Source organism: Theropithecus gelada, chromosome 7b (genome assembly GCF_003255815.1).
Source record: "Theropithecus gelada isolate Dixy chromosome 7b, Tgel_1.0, whole genome shotgun sequence".
In the NCBI taxonomy this organism is placed as follows: domain Eukaryota; kingdom Metazoa; phylum Chordata; class Mammalia; order Primates; family Cercopithecidae; genus Theropithecus; species Theropithecus gelada.
In genome coordinates this window covers 93,507,924-93,517,145 of record NC_037675.1, presented here as the reverse complement: position 1 = coordinate 93,517,145, position 9,222 = coordinate 93,507,924, and the positions used below count along the sequence as shown (strand labels likewise).

The window sequence follows — 9,222 nt, the reverse complement described above, 5'->3', positions numbered from 1 at the left end:
AATGCAAACATGACCACGTGTCTTCTTTTAAAATATTTATATAGCTCCCCACATCCTTTTAAAAGTACACTTTGGCCAGGTGCGGTGGCTCACGCCTGTAATTCCAGGACTTGTGGGAGGCCAAGGCAGGTGGATCACCTGAGGTTGGGGATTCCAGACCAGCCTGGCCAACATGGTACAAACTCTTCTCTACTAAGAACACAAAAATAGTTGGACGTCGTGATGCGTGCCAGTAATCCCAGCTGCTTGGGAGGCTGAGGCAAGAGAATCACTTGAACTCAGGAAGTGGAGGTTGCAGTGAGTGGGGAGATTGTGCCACTGCACTCCAGCCTGGGGGACAGAGAGAGGTCCATCTCAAAAAAAAAAAAAAAAAAAGTACACCTTAATCTGGTTTCAAGGTGCAAGATCTGCACCTATCCTTCCATTCAAGTTTCATCAAACCGCTGCTACCTCCCCGTCTCCCACACAATTTATGAGACTTCTAAGTTCCCTCTAAAGGGCCCGAACACCTACAGTGGTAACAAGTCACTTGGATTTGAATTCTGGCAAGGCAACTTACCATCTGACCTTGGACATTGTGCTGTTCTTAACCTCTCCGTGCCTCGGTTTCCTCATGTGTATGAATAACATCAACACCTACATCAAAGTTTGCTGTATTAAATTCGATAATATATGCAAAGCATTTAGAAAAGGGCCTAGCTCATAGAAAGCCTTATATAAATATTAACTATCACTTTTTTCCTTTTTTGGGGGGTTGGGGACGGAGTTTCGCTTTTGTGGTCCAGGCTAGAGTGCAATGGCACCATCTCGGCTCACTGCAACCTCCGCCTCCCTGGTTCAAGCGATTCTCCTGCCTCAGCCTCTCAAGTACCTGGGATTAGAGGTATGCGCCACCACGCCCAGTTAATTTTGCATTTTTAGTACAGACGGGGTTTCTCCATGTTGGTCAGGCTGATCTCAAACTCTCGACCTCAGTTGATCCGCTCGCCTCGGCCTCCCAAAGTGCTGAGATTACAGGCATGAGGCACCGCGTCCGGCCTAGCTATCATTTTTATACAAGTGCTAGGTTTTGGGAGAATGTAATGATGGCTTTTTCTTACTAAATTTTCAGTGGAGGAGGAGGAGAAAGAAAATAAATAGTTATATGAACACAGTAGAAAGTACAAAGTGGAAAACAAAAAGAATATCGAACCCAGGTGAGTGGTCCAGACCTCCCCCCAGAAACCTAAGAAACCATAGAAATGGGTGGGAAGCGGAGAAGATCCTCCAGACAGCAGGTGGCGATGTAGCATCCCCCAGAAGGCCCGCTAACAGAAGCTAGGAGGACGCGCTACCAAGGTCACGTGTCCCCGGCGTTCACTCGCTCTTTGCTTCACGTGACTCGCATCCTCGCGGGTGATTGGCCTGCGTGCGGCACGTGGGCGGGGGGACCAGGGTGGGGCGGGGTGGGCGGAGGGAAGGGACAGGGGGCGGAGCTGGAGGGGGTGGTTTGGTGTGGGGGCCGTTGGCTCCAGACAAATAAACATGGAGTCCATCTTCCACGAGAAAGTGAGTGTCCGCGTGCGGTGGGGAGCTGTCTGCCGCGCGGTGGCGGGCGTGGAGCGCGGCATCACAGCCTCCCGGAGGGCTGGGTGGGGTCCGAGTCGCCCCCATGCCGATGTCGCCGGGCTAGGGGCGAAGCCGCAGCCCCCCGCCTCTTCGGCTCGGGGAGGGGAGCATCACCTACGCCCCTACTTCCCCCGCGGCCCCCGCCCTGGGAGCCGGGAGGGAGTATGGGCGGGGCCGGGGGCGTCTCGGGACACGGGAGCGCGGTGGCGCCCAGTGGATTTGCTTCTTCCTTTCTCAGTCACTTTCCATAGCTTTTCGGAGGATTCCTTCACCCCTCCCCAATCCTTCCCTCTCCCTAGGGTCTAGCTACAGTCACCTCTGGGACACCTCCCTCGACCCCTCCTACCCTACTCCTGGCAGAATTAACTTTTCTTTCTCCAGACTGCTCAATTCTATATTGGAGTCTTCCCTACATTTAGATCTTTGAGGTCTTGTTCATGTTTTTTCCCCTGCACCAGGTCCGCGAGCCTCCCGAGGGAGGAGACCTTGGCTCGCCCACTGTAGGGCCTGACACTTAGGAAGTGAAGTAGGAAACCCGTTGTGCCCCTAAACAGGGAAGTCGTCACGAGTTTTTATTACGGGATGTTTGGGTTTGGTTTCTTTTGGTACTCCCATCTTTCCGGAGCAGGCAGCCAGCTTTGTTTTTAGGTATTAGGAGTGGACTGGAATGATTTTGTTGTGGTCTGCCTAGCCTGCTGTCACTTTAACTCTTCAGTGACCATGCACTTGAAGATACTGTTTGTGACATGTGGAGAAACTCCTCGTTTCTCACATGCTATTATCCATCCATTTGTATGTGAGTGAAGCCTTCCCCAGGACAACTTTGGCACATGATATCTTGTTTCATAATAGTATCATGTTTGGAAAGAGTTGCTGGTAAGGCTATTATTTAATAGGAGGAGCAAAGGGTTTTTGTTTTATTAAATGCTTATAAATGATCGTTTATCCCAGACATTTAAAATTCACACACACACAACAAATAAAGCAAAGACAAAAGAATACATTTACCAGATGTAAATCTGTAGTATAAATCTTTTTTTAATTTTTATTTTAAAGATGGCATCTCATTCTGTCACCCAGGCAGGTGTGCAGTGGAGAGATCATGGCTCACTGCAGCCTTGACTCCCTAGGCACAAGCGATCCTCCCTCCTCCGCCTCCAGAGTAGCTGGGACTACAGGTGTATTCGCCAGGGCCAGCTAATGTTTTTGGAGAGACAGGGGTCTCGCTGTGTTGCCCAGGCTGGTCTAGAACTCCTGGACTCAGGTGATTCTCCCACCTCAGCCTCTCGAAGTGCTGTGATTACAGGCGTGAGCCACTGTGCCTGGAACAAATTGTTAAGTACAATGCTTTTCATTGTAGAAAACATCTCGGAAACTTTTGAAATAGGCAGATTTACAGTGGGGGAGGAAGGCCTCAGTCGTATAGTTGTCACTGATTTTTTGACTTGATTGACATGATTTATAAATCATAGACAATAGAGATTTAGTTGCTTGGCTGAGTAAAGTGTGTGAAAAATACACATGTACTTTCTTAAAAACATTTTTTTTTTGAGATCGAGTTTTGCTCTTGTCACCCAGGCTAGAGTGCAATGGCGCGATCCTGGCTCACTGCAACCTCTGCCTCCCTGTTCAAGCTATTCTCCTGCCTCAGTCTCCCTAGTAGCTGAGATTACAGGTGCCCACCACCACGCCCAGCTAATTTTTGTATTTTTAGTAGAGACAGGGTTTCACCCTGTTGGCCAGGCTGGTCTCCAACTCCTGACCTCAGGCGATCCACTCGCCTCGGTCTCCCAAAGTGCCGGGATTACAGGCGTGAGCCACTGCACCCGGCCATATTTTTGTTATTAATTTTCAAAGGCTTTGGTGTGGGACCAGATTTCAACATGGAAGGCCTTAAACATGTTTCACACTACCTCCTGAGAATCAGACAAGATTTTTAACAATATTGATTGTTACCTAGTTGGGACGCATTTCTACTGAACCATGGGATCAATAAAAGCTGGGTGCTAGCCTAGCGAAAATCTACTTACCCGAAAGAAGTCCCTCTTAGTCCGGGTGCGGTGGCTCACACCAGCGCTTTGGGAGGCCCAGGTGGGTGGATCACAAGGTCAGGAGTTTGAGACCAGCCTGGCCAACATGGTGAAACCATGTCTCTACTAAAAATACAAAAAATTAGCCAGGTGTGGTGGCAGTTGCCCAGGTACTCGGGAGGCTGAGGCAGGAGAATAGCTTGAACCCAAGAGGCAGAGGTTGCAGTGAGCTGAGACCGCGCCACTGCACTCCAGCCTGGGCAACAAAGCGAGACTCTGTCTAAAAAAAGAAAAGAAAAGAAAAAAAAAAAAGAGTCCCTCTGAATTATCAGCATGTGTGTAGGCCTACAGATACTTCAGGAATGTATTTACCATTATCATTAACTTGTATGTACATAGCAAGTGAAGATTCAACAATTTAGTTTTTTGGGCATACTCAAGAGTATGCACCTATAACCATATGGCCCATTGTTAATCTCCTATACAGTCCATTCTAGGAATGTTTGGGCTTACTGTGCCATTTTTCAGTTCACCGCCTTCCCCTCTGCAATATACCTTTAACCCTTGCTAGGTCCTGGGTTTGGAGAGCCAGAGAACCAACTTTGGCCCTAGAGAAGCTGGGTAGGTGGGAATATCTGCCTACAAAGGGCCTTGCAACCACTTCCTCTTGGAACCTTGGTTTCCTCTTTCTGAGTTGTCACTTTGAGTACCCTTTATTAAGTTAGAATGTAAAAACAGTTTCTCACTGATACATCTACAGTGCCTGAGATAGGGCCTGGCACAGAGTAAGTACTCAATAAATATTTGAATGGGGCTGAGCGTAGTGAGACCTGTCTCTACAAAGAATGAACAAAATTAGCCCGGGTGTGTTAGCACACGCCTATAGTCATAGCTACTTGGGAGGCTGAGGTGGGAGGATTGCATGAGTCTGGGAGGTCGAGGCTGTAGTGAGCCAGGGTCACACCACTGCACTCCAGCCTGGGGGACAGAGCAAGATCCTGTCCCAAAAGAAAAAAATGTATATATTTGAATGGATAAAGAGAGGTCTTTGAGTTTCTGAGATATATATGGTGCTGTTTATCTAAAGTAAACAACTTTTCTGTAAACATTTTAAGGCTTTGCAGGCCAGCTGTAGTCTCTGTCACACATTCTTATGTGTGCATGTTTTTCCCAACCATCTAAAATTGTAAAGTGCATTCTTAGCTACCGGGGCAAGTTAAATTTGGCCCATGGGCTAGAGTTTGCCAACCCCTAACTTAAACCTTTGTACTAACTTTATGACCACTAACTACTGGATTTTTGTTGTTTGTTTTAGTTCTGGTGCCTGCTTTCTCTCTCTTTTTTTTTTAAATCACTTCTCTTGCTGATGTTTCTTGGTGCAGTCACTGTGCCATTTGTATTGGGGATTTTAATGTAATGCAAACTGGGAATAATAACTAAACTTGCTGGGGTTGTACATAAAGTTATTGAAAAGATGCTGAGTACTGACTCTGTGGCATTCATTATGCCCTTTTGTGGTTGCTGGATTTTAGCCGTCTTTAGGATATTTGAGCTTTAGGAGAAGCCAAATTCTGTATAAATGACTTGAAGTGCTAATGGCACAGATTTTGAAACCTCTGCCTGGATTTGAGTCTCAGCTCTGCCTTTTACTACTTGTGTGATCCTGAGCAAGTTACTTAGGATCCCTGTCCTCTGGTTTCCTCCTCTGTAGTGGTGCGGATAATAACATAGACATACTTAGAGTGTAGAGAAGGCTCCCTGGCAGATAGTGCTGTAGAAGTACTGGCCATTGCCATTACTCAGATGCTTGTGTTTGCTGATCCTCATAGTAAGGGCTCGGAGAGCACTAAGAGGAGGTGAGAATGCTGCTAGATTGACAGCTTGTCCCCAGATAGCCCATTCCTGAGAGCATCTTAGCTTTATACCTGATTTGTGTTGTAGTTAGTAGTGTCTGTGGTAATTTTAACTAGTTTCAGATTGGTCTTGAAAACCTGGAAAGGTTGGGGGTAAATGATTTGGTAGCAGCTCCCTTGTGATTTTATAAATTATCTTTGTAGAACTGCAGTGTGCTAATTCTCTGAGCCCAACACAATGAAGTCTGGGCCTAAAATCATAGGATTTCTTTTATTTTAAAAAATTTTTAATTCATTTCTTTTCTTTTCTTCTTCTTTTTTTTTTTTTTGAGGCGGAGTCTTGCTCTGTCACCAGGCTGGAGTGCAGTGGCGTGAAGTCAGCTCACTGCAACCTCCGTCTCCTGGGTTTAAGCGATTCTCCTCTCAGCCTCCCGAGTAGCTGGGTCTATAGGCGTGTGCCACCATACCCAGCTGATTTTTGTATTTTTAGTAGAGACAAGGTTTCTCCATGTTGGCCAGGATGGTCTCGATCTCTTGACCTCGTGATCCACCTGCCTTAGCCTCCCAAAGTGCTGGGATTATAAGCGTGAGCTACCATGCCCGGCCTATTTTTTATTTTTTTGAGGCGGAGTGTCGCTCCGTCACCCAGGCTGGAGTGCAGTGGTGCAATCTCAGCTCACTGCAGCCTCTGCCTCCTGGGTTCAGGTGATTCTCCTGCCTTAGCCTCCCGAGTACCTGGGACTACAGGCGCCTGCCATCACACCTGGCTAATTTTTGTATTTTTAGAAGAGACAGGGTTTCACCATGTTGGCCAGGCGGGTCTAGAACTCCTGATCTCAAGTGACCTACCTGCCTCAGCCTCCCGAAGTGCTGGGATTACGGGCATGAGCCACCATCCCCAGCCAAATCATGCGATTTCAATACTGCTGAACTTTGATTATGGCAAAGTGAACTACTGCTTTGATTAAAGCTTGATGAGAGAGGTGGCTGGGGATAGTTTGAGATAAGGGCAAGGCAGGAAAATGCATAATCTTAGGTGGGCTCATTGTCATTGTACAATTCTTTTGGTCTGTGTGGCATTTGATCTGTCCTATGGCTTAAGTTACGTTTATTTTTGTTTTTATTTTTATTTTTATTTATTTTATTTCTTTTGAGAGACATGGTGTTGCTCTGTCACCCAGGCCAGAATACAGTGGCACAATCATAGCTCCATGTAGCCTTGAACTCCTGGGCTCAAGTGATCCTCCCACTCAGCCTCTCAAACAGTTGAGGTTACGGTATGAACCACTGTGCCTAGCCTTAAGTCATTTTTAAATTTGTACTGAACAGTTTGTCCTTTCCTTCCATTAAATCATATTAGAAGTACAGAACTTGATATTTCCTGTAGCAATACAGTGTATCTTTGATGAAGTTTGATTTCAAGTACTTATTTTTCATAATTTAAAGCTATTTTTTATAGAGATAATTTTAATCAAATATTTGGATGTCACTGTTGCTATATGTGATATTAAGTATGGTGACCATAGTTTGTAAACTCCAAACTGACAGCAAGACAGGAAATTTGTGTTAGCAAAGGCTTTTTTCTTACTGTTTGAATTTTTTAAAAATTAGGTACCATACAGAGAGAAGCACACAAATTGTTAAGAGTACGGCTCAGTGAATTCTCACGAAATGAACATGTGTAAACAGCAAGTAACAGAAGATTTACCTGCATCCTATAACCTCCCATTATTCCCTTTTCTAGGTACTCTCTCTCCACTGCACTCACACCAAAAATAACCACTATGCTGAATTCTGATATCATAAATGAGTTTTGCCTAGTTTTGAGCTTTTGTGACTGGAATCGTACAGTGTGTATACCCTTTTGACTCTGTCCTCTTTAGTTTACCATTGTTTGAGAGATTTATCCATACTGTTCCAGGTCGTTATAGTTAATTCATTCACATTGTTATGTAGTATTCCTTTTTAGAGTAAACACAATTTCCATTCTGCTGTGATCCCAGCTATCCATTTGGGTCGTTTCCAGTTTAGGGACCATTACAAATAGTGATGCTATCTGTAATGCTATTTTGTGTTACTACAAATAGTAATGCTATTTGTAGCACAAAAATAGTGCTTTTGTGAACATTCTTATACATATCTTTTGATGAATATATGTTTGCATTTCTGTTGTTTACATTATGTACCTACTAATGGAATTGCTAGATCATAGGAGATGTACATGTTAAGCTTTAGTAGATGCATTACATAATTATTAGTTATTATTGGTTATACCAGTTTACTCTCTCACCAGTAGTATACAACAGTTTCTATATCTCTGATCTCCAACATTTTAGCCATTTTAGAGTTTGTGTAATAACACATTGTGGTTTTAATTTACATTTCCCTGATGACTAATGAAGTTGAGTACCTTTTTTGTGTTCTTTATAGCTATTTGACTGTCTTGTGAAGTGCTTGTTTGTCTTGCCTTTTCTTTTCCCCCTCCCCTCCCCTCCCCTTCCCTCCCCCCTTTTTGAGACAGGTTCTTGCCCTGTCATCCAGGCTGGAGTGCAGTGGTGCAATATCAGCTTACTATAGCCTCAACCTTTTTGGGGCTCAGGTTATCCTCCTATCTCAGCCTCCCAAGAAGCTGGACTACAAGCACACACCACCATGCTCAGTTAATTTTTTAATTTTTGTAGAAATGGGGTTTCACCATGTTGCCCAGGCTGGTCTCAAACTTCTGGACTTAAGTAACCCTCCTGCCTTGGCCTCCCAAAATGCTGGGATTACAGGCATGAGCCACCGCAGCCAGCCTTGGCTGTTTTTCAATAGGTTATAAGTAGAACATCTGTATATCCCTTCAATTTGCATATCATTCAGTAAGAGTTGCACTCTGGTAGTAGAAATATAGAAGAAGGAGAAAGAAGTGAATACAAAAAGTCTATTTTCATGAGAAGACTTGGGGGCTAGTGTTCTCTCTGGCTCCAAGCTACTTATTCCTTACCAAAAGATGAGGATAAACTTATCTCAGACTCAGGCCGTCTCAGTGCTGTCTTCCTATTCCATTATACACATATAACCCATATGTTTTTTTCACCAGCTGAATTTTGTTCCTAGAAAATTGATTTATCAGGAAAAAATTCCATCTTGCAAGGTGGTTCTCTTTAGAGTCTACTGTGTAACATAGCTCAGGACAAATTGCGTGATGTCGGATAAGTTGGGTTAAGGAATAGACCTTATTGGGGAAAGCGAGAACTTGGAGGGCCAAGGTTAGCAGGAGAAGGAAATGTTCTTTCATCTGCTATCATTTCAGGAAGGGGCAAACCTGGTGTCTGTGTTCACAGGGAGGGATCCATCTATACGTGATTCTCCCTTCTTACCAGGTAGCATGGGAAAGCTACTGCTGTGAGGAGGAGGATTACACACAGGTTACTCGGTACCAGGCACCCTGGACTTGGATTCAGGCTGCCAGTTGTGTGAGAAACTGCCCAGCACTTGAAGGTTCTGAACCCGTGGGAGGTTGTACCTACCTCCCATAAGGAGGAAGCCTGTCGTCCCATGGGAGCTGAGCTTGGGTGCAGTCCTTCTTGCTGGCTTGTCCAGGAGTGAGCTCCAGGGTTGTTTGGGACAGTTCTGCTCATTGCATTACACTGTGTGTACATTATCTGTAGAGTTCCATGAAGAGAACTTCAGCTCTGTAACTGCAAGTTTTAACATGGAACAGAATTTTTCTCACCTGTATTGATTCT

General features: G+C 45.0%; 1 protein-coding gene across 14 annotated transcripts in view; it reads left to right on the top strand.

Moving 5' to 3' along the window:
- Positions 1–1,472: 1,472 nt before the first annotated feature.
- ATXN3 (ataxin 3) overlaps positions 1,473–9,222 on the top strand; it is a 47,031-nt gene continuing 39,281 nt past the window's right edge. For 8 of the 14 annotated variants that reach the window (XM_025391522.1, XM_025391524.1, XM_025391520.1 and 5 more), the window contains exon 1: positions 1,493–1,548. In XM_025391522.1, coding sequence (XP_025247307.1) covers positions 1,525–1,548 — 24 coding nt within the window. In that variant the 5' untranslated portion in view covers positions 1,493–1,524. Of the gene's footprint in view, positions 1,549–9,222 lie in introns of all 14 variants that reach the window. The other 6 variants (XM_025391527.1, XM_025391525.1, XR_003120448.1 and 3 more) reach the window with 4 other exon arrangements.